Genomic DNA, 25,305 nt, shown 5'->3' with positions numbered 1-25,305 from the left:
ATATAAATTAAAACCACCTGCCAAAACAGCGCCAACCCGCATGATATTCTTCTCACCACAATTGTACAGAGTGGTTATCTGAGTTACCATAGACTTTGTCAGTTCAAATCAGTCTGGCCATTCTCTGTTGACCTCTCTCATCAACAAGGTGTTTCCATCCACAGAACTGCCGCTCACTGGATGTTTTTTATTTTTGGCACCATTCTGGATAAATTCTAGAGACATTTTTTTCTGTGAAAATCCCAGGACATCAGCAGTATCAGAAATACTCAAACCAGCCCATCTGGCACCAGCAATCATCCATGCGATTATCTAATCAGCCAATAAAGTGGCAGCAGTGCAGTGCATAAAATCATGCAGATACAGGTCAGGAGCTTCAGTTAATCTTCACATCAATCATCTGAATTCGGATAAAATTGATCTCAATGATTTGGAACGTGGCATGATTGTTGGTGCCAGACGGGCTGGTTTGAGTGTTTCTGTAACTGCTGATCTCCTGGGATTTTCACACACAACAGTCTCTAGAATTTACTCAGAATGGTGCCAAAAACAAAGATTATTCAGAGATGCGGGTTGGCACTGTTTTGGCAGCACAGTACACGATATTAGGCAGGTGTTTTTAATGTTGTGGATGATCAGTGTATGTCTTCTGAAGTGATGCAGTCACTTTGAAATCTTCTGAAGTCACTTTGGGTGAGAAACAGTTTAAAATGTCAGTATTGTTTCTTAATCACACCTATTATATAAGTTCCAAAGACATAGATTTAACCACTGGGGTCATATGGATTACTTTTATGCTGCCTATATGTGATTTTTGGAGCTTGAAAGGTCTGATCACCATTCATTTGCATTGTATGGACCTACAGAGCTGAGATATTCTTCTAAAATACACATCTGGGATGGCATTAGGGTGAATAAATGATGAGATAATTTTCATTTTTCATATTAAGTAATACACCATAATTTTGTATTTAAAGAAGCACTACATAATTTTTTGTTTATGTTTAACTGGCCAATATGTCTGCTCTTAGACAATACTGACCAATTGGCATCAATTATGAATCACTAAAAAAACTTGGTTACTGATGCCATTTCAAAAAAACTATTCACAGGCATATGTGTCAGCCTTGATTAAGTAAGTCCGCAATGCAGAACAAAATAACTTTTCTAAGCCATTGATACACTGGAGTCTTCATCTCCTGTGAGTGTTAATTTGAATCATTTTTGTCAAAAGTCTTTAGGTGTACATTATTTTTTCCTCCAAATTAAATACTTAAAGGGTTAGTTCACCCGAAAATGAAAATTCTGTCATAATTTACTCACCTTGATGTCACTACAAATGAGTATGACTTTTTTCTTCAGTGGAACACAAGAGGAGAAATTTTGTAGAATGTTAACATCTGCTTTTGTGTTCCACAGAGGAAAGGAAGTCATACAGTTTTGTAACAACATGAAGATAAGTAAATGAATGAACTATTTTAGGGGAACTATCCCTATAATGCACCTTTAACATAAGATTTTACAGTCATTTAGACCAAATTAATACATATCTCACCACTAGATGGTAGCAATGAACAATAAGAACTTAGAACTTTGCATGTGTTTGTCCCTGAATATGCAAGGCAAACATTTTACCCTCTTAGACAGAAATGTTCCATATCAACCCATATAATCCTAGATCTGTACACAATTTTTTTTTATCATGTCAACTAATATGCGCACAAGTATTTCATGAAAAGTTATTGTGCCACTCAGTTCTGCTTAATGTTAGGTCAGCTGTCTGTTGAAGCTTAAATATCCAAACAGCATATTTCAAAGGCTTAAATATAGACTGAAGACCTACTTCAACTCTGGCCTAGTTTAAACTTTCACATGCACAAACACGTGATCACCTACACTCACACAAGCACAAATACAAATCCAACTTGTTAAACATATGCAACATGATACTCTATTTGCACGTTTTCTATTAAAGGGGTCATGACATGAGAAATACAATTTTCCTTGATCTTTTGACATAATAAATCTTTGTAGTATAAAAACATACAGTAAGATTCAGAACTAAAACTTCCCCCTTAATGGAAAAAGAGCATTTATTTAAACCAAGCTGCAAAAATGTCTCATTTGGAATTTGTGATGTCACAAGGGCCAAATACATCTGCATATGACAGCCTCTTTAGCAAGACATCAACACCTATTTGTCATCATTGCACCCTTGGCCCCGCCCACGGGTGCTCAGTCAGTTACACAGGTGAAGAGGAGAGAGATGGGCCTGTCATGGGAAATTCATGCAAAGTGGACTTACACAGGATGCCATGTGTCTATCTGGATTTAAATGTTTTTCTACATAAAGGTGCACGGCTTAAAACAAAGCATTTCAGTCAGAGGGCCAGAGACAAGGTGGAAATTTATTACATATAACTAAATTATGAATGTTAGGTGAAAAAAAACTTTACTAACATTATAAGTGGACCTCAGGGAATATAATAAAATTATATAAAAAGAGTACGTCATGACCCCTTTAATATAATAAACACGTTCTTCACATGACCTGTTGATGAATATACTGTTTGTTTTCAATATGATGTAAACACACTGCAGTGTACATGTACATGTGTGTTTGTTACCTCCATGTCCCCAGAGTTGGATGTGTTCCCGCGGCTGACCCCGTTGTCTCGTGAGCGGGGCGGTTTCCAGGTCCTCTCCTGACTTGTGCGGTTGTAGTAGAAGTTTCTTCCACTCGAGTCTTTGTGCGTCTCCCAGTTACCCAGGATGTGCAGAGGGGAGGATGAGGGCACAGGTGGGAGAGAGGACTGTGAGATCTTCAGCTCCTGGAGGTTCGTGTACACGGGGGACTCTGATCGGCCCTGCCCGCTGGGAGATGTGCCCTGTGGGTAAAAGAGATTTTTTTTTATCATTTAAAAGAGATTGCACTCACAAAGACTAACTTCTCGCCAGTGAGATATTTTACAGAAGAGCATAGCTATAAATATTTACATTTTATATAGACATTTCCATGACTGTTCCAGGTCTGGAAACAAAATTTTTAAAATTCCTTCCAGGTTTTGCAATGTGAGGGAGCCCCGTTTATAACTGTTCAAGATTTCTCTTGAATACCAAAAAAAAAAAAAAAAAAAAAAAGTCTCTCTGCTTCTACATAAACATTTTATTTAGCAACACTGATATAGTGTAAATGGTGTAAAGGGCCAAGAGAAACAAAAGCAGCTAATAAAACTGTGATTGATTCTGCCAAGCACTGAACAAACCCTGAGAGGGATCCAAAAGTCATATCCTCCGAAATGACTGCCAAAATTTTGTTGATGCGTTCGTACGAACAGCTGGCTGAACTCTCAAAATGTTCATTTAAAACCAGTCATGTTTTAAATGAGAGGAAAGAATGAAGATTAAATAAATATTCAATAAACTGAAAATAAAGCATGGAAATATTTGCATAGGTTTTTCCTGGAGAGAACAAGGAGTGGCCAATCATAATGCAGTCTTTGCAAGTTCCAGACATCACCTGGCACAGTTGCAATATACAATGACCATCTGTACTCCGCTAAATCTAAGAGTCATCCCTGATTTGAATATACTTATCAGCACTGACAGATCTGTCAATAATGTTTTGTTTTTGTTTTTCTATCTGGAAAGCCTTGTACAGATCACAACATTCCTGAAATTTCCCAAATTGCCTTTATTTGAATCCTATAGGTTAACCCTCAGAAAGACCTGATTATAGAATAAAACATACTAGATACTAGATAATATTAGATTAGAAAAGAATAACAAATATAGATCAAGAGGAAAAGAGATGACATCATCATTTCAAAGGAAATGTGGTAATTTAATGATCATTGACACCAAGGTCGTAGGTTCTATTGCCATGGAACAAAAATTAGGGTGAAATACAGGTAAAGTGGGACAACTTGTAAATTGGGTCACTAAAGCTTAATAATTGTATCATTGTGTATATGCTAGAGGTAGACCAATATCTCGGTTTGACTAATTATTCGGTGCCGATATCTGCTTTATGGAACTAACGGTTATTGGCAAAAAATATAGCTTTTAAACGGTAGTTGCTGATAGTTTTTTTTTTTAACAATCACATTGGGATTTGCTGTATCTACATCATTCATAATTGACAATATTCATCCATATTTTTATCCTCACTTCAATGCATATTTTGTTTGATTCGATTTTGACAAAGAAAACATGTCCTGTCAGCAAATCATGTCTCTAACTTTAAATCTTGTGAATAATTATAAACCTAATACCTCTTTAAACATAATCTGGTGAAATATATACACTACCGTTCAAAAGTTTGGGGTCACTTGCCTGAAAAGTTTCTCATGATCTTAAAAATCTTTTGATCTGAAGGTGTATTCTTAAATGTTTGAAATTAGTTTGTAGACAAAAATATAATTGTGCCAACATATTAATTTATTTCTTTACAAATCTAAAATAATATTTAAAAAAAAAAAAAAGTTTTTGAAATGAATGACTTATAATATTTAAGAAAAGCAGCCAATAAGACCCCAACATATAGATGGGAACTTTTAAACGGTTTAGACAGTTTAAAAATCATCCCAGGGTGATTCCTCAAGGAGTTGGTTGAGAAAAGGTCAAGAGTACATGTCTGCAAATTCTATGTATATATATATCCTTTATATTCCTTCCTCTGATGAATATATAGGCAATAAAAAAGAAATAAACATAATTTGGCAGATACTTCAAAAACTGTACAAAGCCAAGTCTCTGTCATTTCAAAATAAGAGCACCTTGTGTTTTGGGCTACTTTAAAGTTAAAAGTACTGTTATGCACCAAATCTTATTTCTTTTTCTGGCTATTATTGGGATTTTGGTTGAACAATAAACTGCATCTGTTTTATTCAATATATATATATATATATATATATATATATATATATATATATACCTATATATATATATATAGCCTTTTCCACCACCTTAGTTATCGGTATCAGCAAAATCCAGTGTCAGGCGACCTCTAGTATATTCTTCCATTACTACAAATCAGCATTAATTCATCCTAAACAAGTTCTGACATCATTAAATATTTTAAATCAATGCCAATGGCAAATTATCTGAATGTGTCCCACAGTCATATAATGCATGACTGATATGCCATTTATGTCAATTTGGAAAAAACTGTCAGCTAAATTAATTACTGTAAATGCAATTATAATGAAACAGTCCAGTAGTTTAGAAACACGTTTCTTTTAGAAAGTGTCTCTACCTCTCTGCTGTGTAAAAGAGACCTTATCCTCACTGAATGCATTGTTATTTTGGTGTAACTCATTGTGAGCTGCATCGTAATGAAAACAAACCACACAATACAAACACACACAAGAGTTGAATCAAGTAACTGCAAACTCACATCCTCAGGAAGGACAGAAATAAAAGCCATTCTCTCACCTGAGACCGATACAGTAACTGTTTCCAGCACATTAGCAAAGCCACCACAAACCCCTTCTCAGCATATTGCTAGATCAGCAATTTGGTGATGGGGAAACAAATTCTAATATCACAACTATTGATTTGTAAAGTTAGCCAAAAATGGAGCCAAAGTTAGAGGGCTCAGATCTAAGTACTAAAATAGTATTTCGCAACCTATTTTGTCATAAGTACCCCCACAGACCCATTAGTAAGGCTGATGTACCCCTTCATCAACACAAACCCAAAGATGTGTACCAAAAACTATCATTTAACATTATCATAAATACTGATTACTATTATTGATAACAATCAATTATATTTCTGGTATATGCATATTTCTAATATTTTGTTATAATGTCAATTTTGCTTACATATGAAATAAATTGTATCTAATCTAATGCTGTTAATTATACATATTGAATAATAATACTGATTTACTGATGAAATCTAAACAGACATGACATTTGAAATTAGGATTATATTCCCCACACCATTATTATACATAATAGGTGAAGGACATCACATGTCTTGGATAGAACAGAAGCTACAATAATTAAAAATAATAATTAAAAAAGAGCTTGTCTCTTTAAAACTACTGGTGGTTGCTCAGCCAGTGAGTGCAGGAAAGAATGTTTGATAAGAATTAATGTTTCTTCTTTGTTGTTTGTTTTTGATCAAAAAACCTGTAAAGAACAGAAAGGGTATTAAGGGTGTTTTTGATGGATTGCGTGGATCTCTTCTTTGGACACACATTACAAGGGGCGAGGCAAACCAAACTTTTTTTTTACTCTCAACAAACAGTGAAAAGATCTCGGTACCAAACTTTGCATAGAGTTAAAGATACACGTACACCAGGCAGGAAATCACTGTTCTATAAGACAACCTTAGGCAAAATACAAAAAGCTGTGGACATTGCAAAAAATAAATTATGTTTTAAAAAAGTCTAACAGAATTCCTGTTTTTTAATGGTTAGCACAGACCTGAAATAGTTGGGATACTTCTGCCTAATCTATCCTGTCATGCATGGAAACATATAGGCCTTCCTGTCATGCTGAAATAATAATATTAACCTTGATAATAGACTCAAAGCTACACCAAAATTGTGACAGCGTAGTATTGGGCAAAATGTTCCAAAAGAGAATCCAAACATTTTATTCCTTTTGTCCAAATACATTTTTTCATCTGGAAATGAAAACCAAATGAGTAAATGTATTATTATAAATACTAGAATAACTAACATCAATGGCTACATTCTTAATTTAAGAATAACAACAGCAAAGTAAGCCTCAGCAATTTATAAATGGCAGCAACACACGATTCAATAGTCAAAGTTTACTGGTCTCTTTTAAAATAAAGCACTTCTAAACACACTATAGATGCAGAGAAATATTAATTACATTAAAAAACAAAAACAAACAAACAAGCTAAATATTTAAATATAACTATTATATATAATATTAACTCCTACTTGTCTCCTGAGCTGTAGGTTTGAATTTTTCTCTGTGTTGTGCTCTTCAATCACATGGAGATCAAACTCAAACTCTCCAGCTGTATCTGCATACACTCCTCAATCCCTTTTTGCATATCTGTCCCTCTCTGTCCCCCTCAAACTTTGAATAACTGCATAAGTGTGCACACCCTTTTATAATTGGGTATGTGGCTGTGTTCAGAATCAAACAATCATCAAGCTCATGTGAAATAGTACACACACCTGTCTTTACCTGAAGTGACTCTGATTAACTCCTGATAAATCTCAGCTGTTCTTGTAGGATGTTTCTGACATAATCTTGGTTGCATGCTACTATAAGAGTCATGAACCATAAAAAGCATCAACAGGATCTCATTGTTGAAAGGTATTGATTGCTCAGGTGAGGGCTAACATTTTTTGTCCAAGGCCAAGGCATTAGATATACCATGGAACACAGTGAACATTAAATGAGCTTTCTGGCAAGTACTGGTTGCTCCCTACATGTGACAACTATCTCCTGTATTCTTCATCTGTCTGGCCTATGGGGCAGGGTGGCAAGGCACAAGCCATTTCTGATGGGGAAAAAAAAATTCAAGCCAGGCTAAACTTTGCAAAACCTATATCCAGTCTCCCAAAACTATGTGAAAAATGGTGTTATGATCTGATGAGACCAAGATTGAAATTTTTGCCCATCAACAAACGAACACCATACCCACGGGGAAGCATGGTGGTGGCAGCATCATGCTTCGGGGCTGCTTTTCTTCAGCTGGAACTGGGGCTTTATTGAAAGTGGAGGGACTCATGAATAGCTCCAAGTACCAGTCAATTTTATCACAGAACATTCTGGCATCTTTTACCTTTCACCATGACAATGATCCAAAGCACACATCCAAATCAACAAAAGAATGGCTTCAGCAAAAAAAGATGAATGTTTTGGAATGGCCCAGCCAGAGCTCAGATCTGAATCTGAGGGGGGGACCTGAAAAGAGCTGTACACCGGAGATGTCCTACAATTTGACAGATATGGAACGTTTTTGCAAATAAGAGTGAGAAAATATTCCCAAGTCAAGATGTTCCAAGCTAATAGACACTTATTCAAACAGACTGAGTGCTGTAATAAAATCAAAGGGTGCTTCAACTAAGTATTAGTTCAGGGATGTTCACACTTACACAGTTAGGTTATTATATGTTTTGTATTTCTTTTCTCTGAAATGTGTCACTTTGGTTTTCAGTGGCATTGCATAGGTTGTCATTTTTACATTAAAGGTGCAACAATTCTGACACAATTTATCTTTGTTTAATTTTTTACGTCACAAAAACCTGCTGTTTTAACAGGGGTGTGTAGACTTTTTAAATCCACTGTATATCCATAAATGAACAGCACTCTGAATATAGAAAGCCCAGCTTGCACTGAATTATTATTTCAAGAAAGGTAAATACCCGAAATGAGCCCAAACAGCAGTGACCAATATAAATCATGAGTTCAATACTTTGTGTACTTGGAATGTTACATGCACACAAATCATCAAAGAGGAATGCATTCAAATCCATGCTAAACCACACATCACCACATGGAAATCTGTAGAGAACATCCAAGAGGAAACACACAGCAAGCACAAAAAAAAAAAACCCCACTGCGCAACTGAGAATGATGTAGCCCATGAGCACATGAACAACTACAGCCCCCATTTCAAAATATGAGATTCATGATTCAATGATATTCAATCAAGACAGGTTATAAACTCTGAATGTGAGTGTGTGTTTTTATGAATGTGTACATAGCCACAGGAATGCTATTCTGAGATGCGGTGCTGGCACTGTTTTGGCAGCATGAGGGGGACCTTCAAAATATTAGGCAGGTGGTTTTAATGTTGCTAATGTTATATATATATTTATTATATCGTATTGAGGTCAGGGCTTTGTGAATGCCACTCCAATACCTTGACTTTATTTTCCAAATATTATTCACAGTTCATCTCGATTAATCACATACTTTGATGGTTCCTTTCAATATGCATTTATTTCCTTTTTAGGAAAGAAAACAATATGTAACAAGCCTTCTATAGTATAAAGATAGAAATGCACTAAAATAGCATAAATTCAAGTACCATTAAATATTTCCCAAAGTCTAAGTGGGAGTTTGACTAATTTAAATAACTACGTAGTCTCATAGGTTGCATATTCATTGCAATGATCATTAAATCTCTTAAACCCCCTTCCTGCTGTGGCTATCCATTTTGTATATGAATTCCCATGATTCACTTCAGGGAGCCGCTTTAAAACTCCACAAGAAAAGAGCTACAGACAATGGCCATGTTTAAAATGGCATGCTACCCATACTAAAGGTTTCCCAAGCACTCCTTCAAACTGTTCTGCCTGCCCTCTAACATGGTTTGAAAAAACATGTAGTTTTAAGCCCAAACTCATGCCATTGACTGAGCCAGAAGTTGACATGTTGAGCTGCTCAAACAAAGAGAAAAAAGGATTTGAAGTGGCACAGTGTTTATACTCTATGGAAAATCAAGCTATTTATCTGTGCACATTAAACTGGGATATGCTAAACTAATTTTACAGAACTGGAATAGGAGCAATTATATTTTAACATAAAAATGCACACTTCATCTGTAAATTCTGCATCAGATGCTCTGTCATTCCATTTTTCTGTTTGGCCACTAGAGGTCTACATCAGTCTATTATCTCATGTGCTGCGTCAAATAAAATTATTATGTGGAAACATGGCAACCAGCATTCCTTTGCCTCCTCAGCACCTCATAACTTATGGTCAGTGCAAGTGTGTGTGTGTGTGTGGGGGGGGGGTGTTTGTGTGTGTACAGTCCAATTAAAAGAGAGAAAAAAAAGACAAGTTAGGTCCTCCATGATATATCAGCCCTCTTTCAGTGACAATTTTCTGAGTACTGGATGATTTATTTATTCACTTTATGCCTTCTAAACACTACACAACTTTCAAAGACGTTGGATTGTGGTACTGTTCATATTACACAACTGTCTGTCTTGTCATGGAAGTTGTGGCATTTTCAAATTACACAACGAATCAGTGACAGGGGTGAACACATTACAAGACATTTCACTATTGATGAATCCCCGATGACTCTGCCTCGACTAAAAATTACATTTCACAACAGACTACACGCGAGAAGTGATACGAGATACGAAAACAAATGCATATGCATTTCAGAATATGATGTGTATGTTTTTAATTGCCTAAAGGAATCATATATTTTATTGGTTATTATACGAAAAAGTACCTCCTACTGAAAAATCGGACTGCCCATGAGAATTGGCATTTCCTCTCCAACACTTCTCTTTCTCCACCCGGTTGTGGTACAGTTCGGAGGAAACATCAAATAGGCACTGGTGCTCCTGCCTAAGTTCCACAAATTTTTCTCCATTTCTTCGGTCCAATGATGTTCTGATTTACCTATGATTTCAGGCTTTCGTCGGCGATCTCCACAAAACTGTCGGCGTACATGTAAGTGATCATGTACAGTCAGACCAGCTGACCTCACATTATCCAGCTTATTACACTCACACAAAAGTGAGTACACCCCTGACATTTTTGTAAATATTTGATTATATCTTTTCATGTGACAACACTGAAGAAATGACACTTTGCTACAACGTAAAGTAGTGAGTGTACAGCTTGTATAACTGTGTAAATTTGCTGTCTCCTCAAAATAACTCAACACACAGCCATTAATGTCTAAACCGCTGGCAACAAAAGTGAGTACACCCCTAAGTGAAAATGTCCAAATTGGGCCCAATTAGCCATTTTCCCTCCCCGGTGTCATGTGACTCGATAGTGTTACTAGGTCTCAGGTGTGAATGGGGAGCAGGTGTGTTAAATTTGGCAGGTGTGTACTTACTATTGTGAGATACTGTAATTACCAAATAAATGCACGCATGATTAAATAAAATATTGATTTGAAATAAATTGATTAGCTTTTCAGAAACATTGCCTAGACCAATGGCCAATTATACAGTTTAGCTGTCATTATGGAAAAATGTTTGCTGCAAAATGCAATGACTGTCCAATCAGAATCAAGTATTCCAGAGAGGATCCTTTAAGGTTATGTATGCACACGTTTACTTAAAGGCCTGTGTGTGTGCTAAGTTGTAACATACCCTTAAGATAGTTGCATAACAGTATAAGTGTAATAAGAGAGGGAGAGAGAAAGGAAAGTGACAGAATCAAACTGAGGAAAACTTGACCTTGTCGTGAACTTTTATCAAAGTGTGTATGCATGTGTGTGCCCACAGATCCAGTATTTGGGACATACCTTTATGCTTATATCTTCAATTAATAATTTTTCTCTCTTTTCTATTTCTTGAAAACCCTCTTCCATCTTTTATTTTCTCACTCAAGACCTGCCTCTTACACAAAGACAAACAGGCCATCTCTGTATATCTCTGTCTTCCTCAATAACAAAGTATGGATGACCAGCTTAACCTACATTTCCAGCTGAGTGCCTACAGTCAGGATGCATCTGCTAGTAACACATTAGCACATCTGTGACATATGCAGACCCATGCTGGCACAGTCACACAGTCATCTCGCCCTTGAAGCCACATCAATGTGTGTGCAATGTGTCTGCTTAATCGTACTTATCGGTCTACAAAGATCTTACTTTTTGGAGAAATGTCCTCTGGTCTGATGAAACAACAATGTAACTGTTTGGCCATAATGATCATCGCTATGTTTGGAGGAAAAAAGTGAGGCTTGCAAGACGTAGAACACCATACCAGCCGTGAAGCATAGGAGTGGCAGCATAAAGTTGTGGGGGTGTTTTGCTGCAGGAGGGACTGGTGCACTTCATAAAATAGATGGCATCATAAGGGAAGGAAAATTATGTGGATATATTGAAGCAACATCTCAAGACAATAGCCAGGAAGTTAAAGCTCAGTCACAAATGAGTCTTCCAAATGGACAATGACCCAAGCATACCTCCAAAGTTGTGGCAAAATGGCTTAAGGACAACAAAGTCAAGGTATTGGAGTGACCATCACAAAGCCCTGACCTCAATCTGATAGAACATTTGTGGGCAGAACTGAAAAAGCGTGTGGGTACAAGGAGGCCTACAAACCTGACTCAGTTACACCAGTTCTGTCTGTGGGAAAGGGCCACAATTCCAGCAACTTTCTGTGAGAAGCTTGTGGAAGGCTACCCAAAACTTTTGACCCAAATTAAACAATTTAAAGGCAATGCTACCAAATACTAACAAAGTGTACAGTATGTAAACTTCTGACCCACTGGGAATGTAATGAAAGATATAAAAGCTGAAATAAATCACATTCTTATTATAAAGTAGTGATCCTAACTTACCTAAGACAGGGAAAGTTTTCCCCATTTAAAAGTCAGGAATTGTGAAAAACTGAGTTTAAATGTATTTGGCTAAGGTGTATGTATACTTCTGACTTCAATTATAGGTTTATTTCACACCTCAGTGAGTTCAGCAATGCTCAGACTCTGACAGAGAGACAACCAATGAACCACACAGCTTAATGCTACGTGATATCTCACACACACACACACACACACACACGATTGCTGATGCTGACAGTTCCTTTAAAGGTATAGTTCACACAAAAATAATTTACTCACACTCATGCTATCCCAGATGTGCATGACTTACTTTCTTCAGCAGAACATAAACAAATGTTCAGCTCTGTAGGTCTATACAAGTGAAAGGATACCACATTTTTGGAGCTCCAAAATGCACATAAATGCAGCATAAAAGTAATCCATAAGTCTCCAATGGTTAAATCTATATCTTCAAAAGCAATGATAAGTAAATGATGAGAAAAAGTTCATTTTGGGGTGAACTATCCCTTTAAGAAGCTCTATAAGGTTACTGACTGGAGATCTCACATGTGCACATGATTTTATGCATATGTTTTAAAATGACTACTCATTTCTTAAGGAGTACAACTTTTTAATGAGGAAAAAATTACTACGTGTAGTCATAATGAGGAAATGGTCCAGTGAATTAGCGATGTGCTAAGCTACATATTTAAAAAAAATCGACTAGTGAATCAGTTTCATGACCAAGGAACCAATGAGGTTTGATGTTATTTACATGTGACAATATTTGATTTGTGCTCTTTAATGGAGTTGATTTGATTTGATCTGAGGCTGCTTTAGGCTGACCCGACCCTGATCAGATAGGTTTCTCAGGAAAAACAATGTGGAAAAACATGTGAATTACGATGCAATGGCCAAAGACACCAGTCTGCATCTGTATGACTGTAGCAGCAGTGCTTTAAATGGGATGAATTTAAAGACACAACTTCTCAGAGAGTTTTTAACTGTGCAAAACCCTTACTAGGATAGCTCACCCAAAAATGAAAACTCTGTCATTATTTACTCACCCTTATTGTTGTTGTTGTTCAACAACAAGGGTGAGTAAATAATGACAGAGTTTTCATTTTTGGGTGAGCTATCCTAGTAAGAGTTGTTGTTCAAAACCCATATGACTTTCTTCTATGAAACATGAATGGAGATGTTGTGCAGTATGTTAGTCACCGTTTTCCATTTAATGAAAGTAAATGCCGATTGAGGCTAATATTCAGCCTAACATTCTAATTTGTATTTCACTTAAGTATGTCATACAGGTGTAGAACAATATGTGGATGAGTCAATTATACCGATAAAATATCAAAAACTATCGACTATCCCAATCAATCTCTACAGTGAATATGTGTGTTTCTGAGTAAGAGAAGCTGAACGATGAATGTGTAGAAGTGTGTTTGTTAAAAGACCTGGAGGCAGTGTGCTTTGATGCAGTCCCAAATCCTCTATGGCAGACGGTGCATCCTGCAATGGTTGCAAATCTCTCTTTTCTTATTGGTTCCCCTCATTTCCCCAAAAACCCTCATTAATTATTCAGAAATGTCAGAGAGCACTCCTAGTGAGCAACACTCTGTTCTAAAATTTCTGTGCCTCAAACCACTGCATGTGAGAGTGAGCATGTTTTCCATATATTCATTTTACAGTTTATCTGCACCTGACTCTCATTGTGAATCTAAAACATGTCTATTTGAGAACTTACTTCAAATTAAACTACCATTATGGACAATATTTAGGGTTAATGTCATAGTAATTTAATGCCAAATGGCAATGAGATCATTTGAAATAATCAATTTTGTTCAATAGTTTGTAATGAATTAAAGGTAGTTCACCTAAAATTTATTCAATGTGAAGGACAAAAAATACAATGAAAGTGAAAGGTGACTAAGGCTGAAGTATCCATTTGTTCCACAGAGGAAAGAAAGTCAAATGGGTTTGGAACAACATCAGAGTAATTAAATAATTCAATAAATATCTCTTTAAGAAATACTAGAATGTTGTATGTTTTGTGTGTGACATGAGTTGTAGTGATGATGCTCCTGGACAGAAGGTCAGGATGGATGACTCTTTCTTTAGCTCTTCCTCCCATCCCCCTCATCCTTCTTTCTGTTGTTCTTTCTTTGTGTTCTCTCTATGTGCTTTGAAAACTGCACCGCTGAAACGCTTAATTGCACTGATACGCTCTGCGATTTGTCTTCCTCCAAGTTTAACTTGCCAAGTTTACTCGGCAACAATGCCTTATGAGAAATCCTCCAAACGATATTTGTAACATTTTATTTATTAAGTTCAATAGTTTCTTTAACACTTGTGTATTTAATCTTCATATAATAAAGAGGATATTTGTTTACATTTTACTTTGTTTTTGACTGTTAAAACAGAAAAAGAATTTTGTTTGCATTAATAGAGTGGATACATTACAAATACAGTGGTTAAATTCAAACCTTTTTTCTACTGGTGTTTGATTAAAAAAGTTTATTAAAATGTATCAATAATTATCGATATAGAATGATATGAAACATTATACCATGATGAATTTTTTATCTGTATCGCCCAGCCCTATATAAAAAGCCTAATTTAGTAAATATTCACATTTAGAGCACTGTTAGAGAACCACGTCTCCACACCATCACCGTTTATGGACATATTCATGATTATTAATACAAAATGTTAACTGAAAAGACACAAATGAAGCATAGAGATTATTGAAGGATTATTTATATAAACTTGAATGAATGTCCCACAAGAAAAGGAAAAAGTCTGTTTTTTAATACAGGAATACCAGTCAATTGATAAGTGATCACTGATGATCTACTTTTGATGAATGATGCTCTATGGTTGAGGAATTACTGCTTATACAGTATTTATTGGCCCATATGATAATGTTTACTTTATAGTGTTTCTAATGTAATACATTGTGGATGATTGTCAGAGTGCATGTTTTGTTTCGATCGTGTCTACAAGGTAAACTCCCGGTTAAAGTCTAGCAAGAGCCGCATTCGAGGTTCACACTGTGTTTATTTTGAGTCCCACATAAAACCTACACCTACCCCAACCCCTAAACGTAAACCTAACCCTTACTTTACACCTAAACGAAATCTTATCCTAAACCCAAATTTATTAACAGCGAATGAGACTTTCGTGAGACTTCGGCTGCGGAAGTTTTACCTTCTAGACACTCTTGTGTGTTTTTATGAGATGGAAGCACAGAAATTTCAAAATAAATGTCTATAAGTATTTCAGGTTTGCTTATAGTTAAAAATACTAATTTTGGACTCTTGTCACCATAAGGAAAGACATCCAATTAAAGGTTATTGGCCTTTTCCATCATCTCTGTTATTGTATCATATCAGTTGACCTCTACTGTAATCAAACTACTTTAAAGGAATATTCTGGTTTCAATACAAGTTAACCTCAATCCACAGCATTGTCCAGTTACAGTTACACTTACTATGGAAGAGAATGGGGCCAATCCATAAACACTGAAATACTGTTTCAAAAGTATAGACACAAGACATAAACAACATGCATTAGTGTGATAAAATCACTGACTAACCTTTTCTGTATAAAGTTATAATCAATTTTACAACTTCATTACCATGTCAACAAACACCAAAATCCTAAAACAACTGTAAAAATTAAGATTTAAACAATTTTACAGCTCAAATAATACATGAGTTTTAACAGAATTAATGTAAGTGCTTTTACAAAATTATAAACTTCACATTTCTGCCTTTAAACTCTTCAAAAAAGGCCCCATTCACTTCCATTGTAAGTGCCTCAATGTATCCTTGATTTTGGCTTTCTTTCAAGAAAAGGAGGGACGAGTTGAAATAATTTTTGAGTAAATCAACATTATGCCACAAATGCTTTCAATTGAGCTTAACTTGTAATGAACCCAGAATGTTTCTTTAAATGATGATTAGAATGTAGCTTAGAAATCTACAGTTTTAAAGTACCTTTCCCAACATGGAGTACACCTGTCAATGCAATCAACCTACTACACTGTTTCACAGCAAATCAATAATCGATAATTTTTTATTAGAACCACACAGCACAATATATCATTCATGTAATATGTGCCAATCCCATTCTCCTGTCTTAACAGACACCTCTTGGGAATCTAAGCCCCCTCACTAATGAGAAAATTCCTCGTTAATTCCCGTTAATTCTTTATTGGCTCTTTCTTATTATATAGTAGGTTACAAGGCTGAATTGGGATAATATAGATCTTGGTGGTGTTAGGAGGCTGAGTTATTAGTGGCATGTCCACTAGCACAAGGCTTATATGACAGTGGGAGAGCTAGCATGTCAGTTTTATTTTCCCTGAGATCCAGTAAAGTTTGTTGTTCTTGTTTTGCCATAAAACAGACATAATTTAGTTCTTTATCACTCTAAAAGTCCATTTTCCACATTCACGCTGACCCTAAATGGCACTTCAACCCACCCCAACCCACTTTAAGAAAATTCCTGGGGGAAAAAGTTCCAGAACATTGCATAACCTAAATGAACCAAGCTGATTTATAATGTGTCCTCTCATTTCAAATCGTTCCTATGCCCCTGCTCATATCTAAACATAATTTTCGCAAGTTGTGGAAGTATGGAAGCTGTATTTGTAGTTTAGTTCCAATAAATGGTCTTTTTGGACTGAGGTGGACATTTTTGGTTTTGAAAGTTACAGTATGTTGTCATAGCACAATGATCTCATATATTAAAAATCACAGAAAGTTGATTCTTCATGATTTGTCCCTTTTGAACAGACTGCTCTCTGGAGGTCATGGGCTTGCTGGCACCCAGCCGTGCAGAGACAGATTGATCTATGCCTGGGGTGGGATGAGGGCAAAAGCAGAAAATACAGTTCAATAATAGTACTACATTCTAATAACACATAGTATGATATTCATTGCTGCCTAAATTAATAGCATGGCTTTCCATCAAATAAATCATAGTATTTCCCAGTGTACTTTTAGCAGTAAATTGTGTTTTGCTTTGAAACTTTAGATTCCGATTCATTATAGGATGTGTGTTTTGAAATGGCTAACTGTTATTACCAAAGCACAACAGACAGAAACAGCCAAGGCTTTGAGACAACAAACCTGGGATGGTTTTTATGAGGATTACTGTAGTCTCCTTTCGGTACACACTAAGAAACACAGCCCATATCCACAAAAATATGCTTTCAGTTGACAAATGTTTCCTAATATCAACATTTTCCAAAGTAGGCGGTATTAGGAGAATTTCCGAAAGGCTCTATTTTCTGTGAGAGAAAACAATGTTGCTCCTTATCAATAAATGATAAAAGAAAACTAGTACTAATACACTCCCAACATTACAGATGTATGGAAGTATATTAATGACAAATGTCTTTGGGGGATAAAAAAGCATGCTGAACTGAAAAATAAACGCATTACATTAACAGTGCTTGCATTTTTATGGGGGATGCAATTTTAAATGGTTGTATATTTAAGATGTTAACATTTCAAATTAAAAATTTTTTCACAAAATGTCATCATTAAAAATTCAATAATACATTTAAAAAAAATTCAGTTCCAAAACAAAAAACAAAAAACAATTATATAAAATAAAAATGTCATCTTGATTATTTGACAGGTAATATTCGGTCCATAATATTTTGCTTTACAAATTCACCTCTATTTATTTCTATGTTTATATTCAGTAGGAAAATCAACCTGGTAACTTAAATCCTGGAATTGTAGGAAAATTAGTAGTGTCGATGCAAATATTCACTACCTACTACTATGCTTCACAACTAGGAGGTGCAATGACTAGGGTGTTGTTGAAGATAATTTAGTGCAATTTAGTGAGCTATTTTGTCTTGTGTGTAAATGTGTGCCAATACAGTAGCTCTCTTATGCACCAAATCACTGTTTACCCAGTGTGGTATTACTAACAGATTACACTACAGGACTAGATGTGAAGTCATTATTCAGTTATCATGCATTATAGAAAGAAACTAGATAGGTACATTTCCTGAAGAAAATGTGAGTGGTGCTTGCCGTGGCAAAACTCGTCAAACAGCATGTTGTAACTTGAAAAGATAAAAAATTATGGTCATAAATAAATCAGCCCAGAAGTCTGTACGATTTTCTGGTGCAGAAATATGTGATTTTTTACTCGGTTGGTAGGGTAAGCCCATGTGGTTGCTATGCAGTTACCAAGGTAATACAATACATGGCTCCTTTCCATCCTGAGTGAAATAAGTCAACCCGAAGTCTGTAGTGTTTTGTGGTGCAGAGATATGTGATTTGTTACTCGGTTGCTAGGGTAACCCCATCTGGTTGCTAGGCAGTTACCATATTGATACTAATGAAGTGTCCTTGCCATCCTGGTTGAAATAAATCAACCCGAAGTCTGTACTCTTTTCTGGTGCCGAGATATGTGATTTGTTTCTCGGTTGCTAGGGTAACCCCATCTGGTTGCTAGGCAGTTACCATAGTGATAGTAATCAAGTGTCCTTGCGATCCTGAGTGAAATAAATCAACCCGAAGTCTGTACTCTTTTCTGGTGCCGAGATATGTGATTTGTTTCTCGGTTGCTAGGGTAACCCCATCTGGTTGCTAGGCAGTTACCATAGTGATAGTAATCAAGTGTCCTTGCGATCCTGAGCGAAATAAATCAACCCGGAAGTCAGTACTATTTTCTGGTGCAGAGATATGTGATTTGTTACTCGGTTGCTAGGGTAACCCCATCTGGTTGCTAGGCAGTTACCATAGTGATAGTAATCAAGTGTCCTTGCCATCCTGATTGAAATAAGTCAACCCAGAAGTATCTACGCTTTTCTGATGCAGAGATATGTGATTTGTTACTCGGTTGCTAGGGTAACCCCATGTGGTTGCTAGGCAGTTACCATATTGATACTAATGAAGTGTCCTTGCCATCCTGGTTGAAATAAATCAACCTGGAAGTCTGTACTCTTTTCTGGTGCCGAGATATGTGATTTGTTTCTCGGTTGCTAGGGTAACCCCATCTGGTTGCTAGGCAGTTACCATAGTGATAGTAATGAAGTGTCCTTGCCATCCTGAGTGAAATAAATCAACCCGGAAGTCAGTAGTATTTTCTGGTGCAGAGATATGTGATTTGTTACTCGGTTGCTAGGGTAACCCCATCTGGTTGCTAGGCAGTAATCATAGTGATACTAATCAAGTGTCCTTGCCATCCTGATTGAAATAAGTCAACCCGGAAGTCTCTACGTTTTTCTGATGCAGAGATATGTGATTTGTTACTCGGTTGCTAGGGTAAGCTCATGTGGTTGCTAGGCAGTTACCATAGTGATACTAATGAAGTGTCCTTGCCATCCTGATTGAAATAAGTCAACCCGGAAGTCTCTACGCTTTTCTGATGCAGAGATATGTCATTTGTTACTCGGTTGCTAGGGTAACCCCATCTGGTTGCTAGGCAGTTAACATAGTGATACTTATCAAGTGTCCTTGCCATCGTGATTGAAATAAGTCAACCCGGAAGTCTCTATGTTTTTGTGATGCAGAGATATGTGATTTGTTACTCGGTTGCTAGGGTAAGCCCATCTGGTTGCTAGGCAGTTACCATAGTGATACTAATGAAGTGTCCTTGCCATCCTGATTGAAATAAGTCAACCCGGAAGTCTCTACGTTTTTCTGATGCAGAGATATGTGATTTGTTACTCGGTTGCTAGGGTAACCCCATCTGGTTGCTAGGCAGTTAACATAGTGATACTTATGAAGTCTCCTTGCCATCCTGATTGAAAGAAATCAACCCAGAAGTCTCTCTGATTTTCTGGTGGAGAGATATAGTTACTGCTAAACGGTTGCTAGGGTACTCTGTGTAGTTGCTAGGGAGTGGCTTGGCAGCTGCCAATCATGAATCTCCAAAGGCTGCTTGTCAGTATGAATGATATAAACGAACTCCCATGCCTCTGTGACATTCAGAATGGAAGATATCCCTCTATGGATTTTGGTTGTTAAGGTGCTGGACAATGGTTGCTAGGGAGGGGCTAGGAAGTGTTGAAGTGATGCATGATTGGCTGTTTGCTGTCCCGAGTCAAACGAGACCACCCTTGTGTTTCTATGACACTTCTATCCGGAGATATCCCTTTGATCTTTTTCAATAGAAGTCTATGGGACTTGTTGCTAAGGTGCTCTTAATGGTTGCTAGGGCGTGGCTTGATAGCTTCACAATGATCCAGAGAGACTGATTGGTTGTCTGAGTAAAATGAGCCCACCCCTCGTCTCTATGACACTGTGATCCAGAGCTATGTTCAATACAAATCCCTATGCCTTTTCATTTCATGGGCCGTCCTACACCATTATAAGTCAATTGGGGCATTTTTGGGCAGCTCCTGCCCCCAGGGTGCAACTTTTACCCCATATTGAGGTATGCTCTTACAGAGCCTGCCAGCCTCTTCAAATGTGGCAAATCACACGTTTCTACTGAAATCCTCGCTTGGAGCTGTGACGCGTCAAAGTTTGTGTCAATGTTAAGTCTATGGGATTTTTCGGCCGCTTTTTTGCCCCTGGGGCAAATACCGTACCCCGATCGCTTATAAAAGTCATAGCACATGTGTCCTCAATAGGCCGTTCGATTTGACACCTCATTCGTGGGTCTACGCTAAACGGTGCGGGACGAGTTAGGTGCCGAAGTTTTGTTAAGAGATATAAAAATAAAAATAAAAATAAAAATAAAAAGTATAATAATAAGTATGTGAGATTACAATAGTGATGCTTTGCAAGCACCACTAACAAGTAAGATTACATAACATGTTTTGATTTTATCTGTTAGCATAAAAGCAAATCCTTCTAGACAGATATTTCACTCTTCCCCTTTCTCTCTCACACACACATACATAATCCCAGACTGACGATTCAGACAGAGTCGATTTATCTGAACTGACACTGAAGCAGATAATCTTATCAAGGTGAATCAAATTAGTGCCAGGTCCAACAGTAACATCAGCCAAACAACCAGACAACTCACAAATTATATGGAATGATGCTATCACTTGTTGTTAGTCTTAGCAAAATCCAATAAAATAAATCCCAATTGTGCATGCTAGACTGATCACACTTAGCACACAGCCCATTAACAAAGGTGTCAAGACATTGTGGTGCACTTGCTGTGCATCTTCACCGTGGGTGATTTAACCATGTGCCGGTTCCAGGTGTTGGTTCATCGCCTCTGTACACACAAGCACAGCAGGGTTAACGAAATGTCCTAGGCTCTCGCCAAATGTCTGCCAAATGGACTAAAGGAGACAACTGCTCTTGGTACAGAGAACACAATAGCTATTCAGCAAGGGTTGCCCTCACAATGACTCAACAAAGAAGAACAGAAAGATGAATAGACAGAGAGAAGTGATTCAGGAGAGACAGAGAGACAGAAAGGATTTTCAAAAGTGTCAGTTGCTGAACACAGAGGCAGGGTTAAGCAAGGAGAAAAAGTTTCAGAAAGATTTAGGAGTGCGCACAGTAATATTGAGAAAAAAAGCATTCCGCAACTGTTCAAGTACTTGTACATCTTGTAGAGTACTGTGTATTAAGTGTATTATTGTGTGCATATTGTTTATATGGGTGATTCTCAAGTAAATGTCCTAGTCCTATTAGTGTTGTCAAAGGAGTGTTGGCGGTGTAGTGGTCTAAGCACATAACTGGTAATCTGGTAATCAGAAGGACGATGGTTCGATCCCCACAGCCACCACCATTGTGTCCTTGAGCAAGGCACTTAACTCCAGGTTGCTCCAGGGGGATTGTCCCTGTAATAAGGGCTCTGTAAGTCGCTTTGGATAAAAGCGTCTGCCAAATGCATAAATGTAAGTACCTGTACTTCAGTAACAAGTCTGTACTGAAATAAAAAAGACATCAAGATACCAGCGTTTCTGCAGTACTGGGAGTACCAAGCACCAACTTGATTCGGTCCCAGCACGCTGTCAGACTGACACACGGCTGTTTTAATATGTTCACAGACGGCTGCTTTTAAATGTTTGCACACTTATTTGAGTGTGTGCTCTGTTACTCCTTTTACACTGAAATCCATATTTAAAGTCATGATATGTACTAGTGTGATTATTTTCTAATTAATGTGTCTAATTTTACAGTTTTACTCATTGCTTTTAATCCTGTCCTCTGTTGAACTATGCTGTCCTCAATTCGTTCTAATGAGCTAATGTTCTGTGTGTGTGTGTGTGTGTGTGTGTGTGTGTGCTGAAGAAGATGCTGTTCCAACTCTAGTGTGGGTGTTAAGATAACAGAACAAGGTTAACATCTTGAGACAATTATAAATTGAATCTCAGAGATGGTGGAGCTGCACTCTACAGATACTTGTAAATAACCATGAAATTGGAAGGTTCTGGGTTCACTGACCAAGAGGAAGCTTTGGCATTCCAAACGGTGACTAAAACTTTTCTTGCAAAAAAATTTAACTTACAGAAAGACAGTCCTCTGTTTCGGAGTCTATTATTTCAGAATGTCCACGACAATTTTGGTGTACCTGGGTGGGCCGTCGGCTGATCCAATAACCAGTGCTGAAGGAAAAAAGTGTGCAAGGCAGTGGTTGGAGTCCCCTGTGGCCAAACCTCCCCAGAAAAAGTGGGTGAAACGTGGCTCCCAGACGGCTGAGAACAGGGTTGGATCACTGCACGGCCCCGAGGTGATTTATTAAGATTGACTCAGGCAAGACTTCTCTTTCTGGTAAGAGGAAGCATCTTATAAAGACATTTTGGGTAAAGGGCAGTGATCTAAATAATTCTGAGAATTGTTTTGGCTGATGGGACACTAAAGGCAGGTCAAGGGAGACCACTAGAGAATCAATCGGGTACACCGGTCACTAGGGCCAGGATGCTCCACTAGTTATACATTTTATAACTAGGGCTATTGCTGCAGCACCGCTAGTTGGATGGTATGGGTTCGAACAAAAGCAAAATTTGGGATAATTAGATTGTAGATGAACCTGATTTGGGATCTCAAAATTGTAAGTACATAATAAATAATTATGGCAATGGATGTTGTGATTAACTGCGAGTCTGAGTAGTGGAGTGTGACTTTCCTAAAATAGGGAGTTTCAGTATGAGACAGCTCAAACAACTTGGAGAGAAGCTAGAAGGAAAAAGAAGTAGGGAGGAACTTAATATGTCAAAAAGGAAACAAAAGAAGCATATCATTTTTCAAGCAGACTGGGAAGCATATGCAGATTGGCTGACAGAAGCAAATTTGAAGGAAAGGAATATGCAGGCAGGAACAGGAAAAACGAACAAATTGTCTCAGTGTTTGAAATATCTAGATGATCATGATTTGAACTCAGTTCCTCCATGACGTTGCCCAGAGGAATACAGTTTACAAGAGGCGCAGCACAGTGGATCAGTGTCACCATCTGCCCCAATACTTCCAGCAAAACCAACCCCTCCCTATAATGGGGACCCCGGATTGCCTGTAACAACACACCTAGGTAGCAAACAAGGGGTGTCCAAATTGACAGTTGAACTCTCTCCCCATGCAGCAACAGTCCAAATGCTGCAGATTAAGATGGCAGTTGGAAATGGTGAGGTTCAGAATGTATATCGTCCATGGACTTACTGTTATCAAAGAAGTGGCCCAAACATTACATGATGTGGAGGAAGTGGGGGTGGGCAGAGTATGTGCGACAGAAAGAGTTAATCTCACAGTTTCAACCATCCACTGGAGAAATATGTTGATTACTGGGTACTCAAATGAAGCTCAAACCAGGATCTCCCATATGATGAAGAACATGTCTCGGGGTACACACATTCAGTGAACAACCTGATGAACTGCATTAGAAATACATTCCGATGTGCATGGATCTCCGTAAAATATACAAGGCCCAAATGAAAATGTGTACGATTATCTGGCTCACCTCACTGAAATGCACACCATTCACAGTGGTATTGAAAAGCCACTGGACACTAAAATGATGTCATCTAGGGAAGCGCATTTGCGTGACTGTTGTGTTGAAGGACTGAGAACTGATATGAGAGCACATGTACATAAAAACTGTGATACTGGCAGACTGGCTGATGTTGAAAATTTGCTGTACATACTGAGAAAGCTCTGATTGAGAAAACAATGAAAAAGAAAATAATATGGCAGCATGCCTGCAAATGTCTCAGCTGCATGCCTTTTAAGCACAGGGATCCCATGCAGGGAGGGGCAGAGAGAAAGTTAGGGGAAGAGGAGCACGAATGAAGGGCGGATCCAGAGGGCGCGGAACTACAAACAATGGTAAATGTTTCACATGCGGGTCCATGGAGCACTGGATGAGAGAATGCCCTAAGAAGAAAAAAGAGGTAGGTTGTTTCATTTGTGGTGCACTTGAACATTGGGCAGAAGAATGTCCAAAACCAGCATTTAAGGGACCAATAGAGCACAAAGAGGATTCTGATTGACTGGCTGGGGGACTGGGAACGGATTAGGTGACATCTGAAGGACAACAGCAACATACATCAACATGTGAGCAAAATCAAAACACATACGCATGACACACAGAGAACAAAATACACAATGTTTTCTGATGGGGCCTTTAGGGCAATGCCAAAGTTAACATTGACAGTAGGAAACACCCTAATAACATTTTTGGTAGATTCTGGTGCCACAGAGTCAGTAATAATGACAAAGGAATTTCAAACTAAGCCAAAATTAAGTGGCAGGTTTGTGAAAACTATTGGGATACAGGGAATGTAGCAAAGGAATATTACACCACACCTTTGTTTGTGACTGACAATTTCAAGGGCAATATCAAACATTCTTTCTTGATGTCTGATTGCTGCCCAGTGAATTTGCGGTGTGAATGTGTGCTTTGGGCATCAGTTTAATAGCAGGAGCTTCAGGGGTTGTAGTGGCCAGGAAGGGAACAGAGGGCCCACCGGAAAACACAATGATAAAATATAATTTGAACACCCTGTTATATGCTTATGAATGGCAACTGACTGAAAGTGAAAAATGCACAGTAGACAGTGAGGTTTTGGAATTGGCGCACACACACATATGAGGCAGGAATGAACTGATGTTATAGAAGG

The 25,305-nt window shown here is 37.6% G+C and overlaps 1 protein-coding gene across 7 annotated transcripts in view; it reads right to left on the bottom strand.

The window, feature by feature from the left end:
* arhgap12b (Rho GTPase activating protein 12b) overlaps window positions 1-25,305 on the bottom strand; it is a 97,528-nt gene that overhangs the window by 18,539 nt on the left and 53,684 nt on the right. For all 7 annotated transcript variants that reach the window (XM_052103314.1, XM_052103313.1, XM_052103317.1 and 4 more), the window contains one exon: window positions 2,628-2,888. In XM_052103314.1, the coding sequence (XP_051959274.1) occupies window positions 2,628-2,888 (261 nt within the window). The remainder of the gene's footprint in view (window positions 1-2,627; window positions 2,889-25,305) is intronic.

Source organism: Xyrauchen texanus, chromosome 33 (assembly GCF_025860055.1).
Source record: "Xyrauchen texanus isolate HMW12.3.18 chromosome 33, RBS_HiC_50CHRs, whole genome shotgun sequence".
In the NCBI taxonomy this organism is placed as follows: Eukaryota; Metazoa; Chordata; class Actinopteri; order Cypriniformes; family Catostomidae; genus Xyrauchen; species Xyrauchen texanus.
This window is presented reverse-complemented; position numbering and strand designations above follow the sequence as displayed.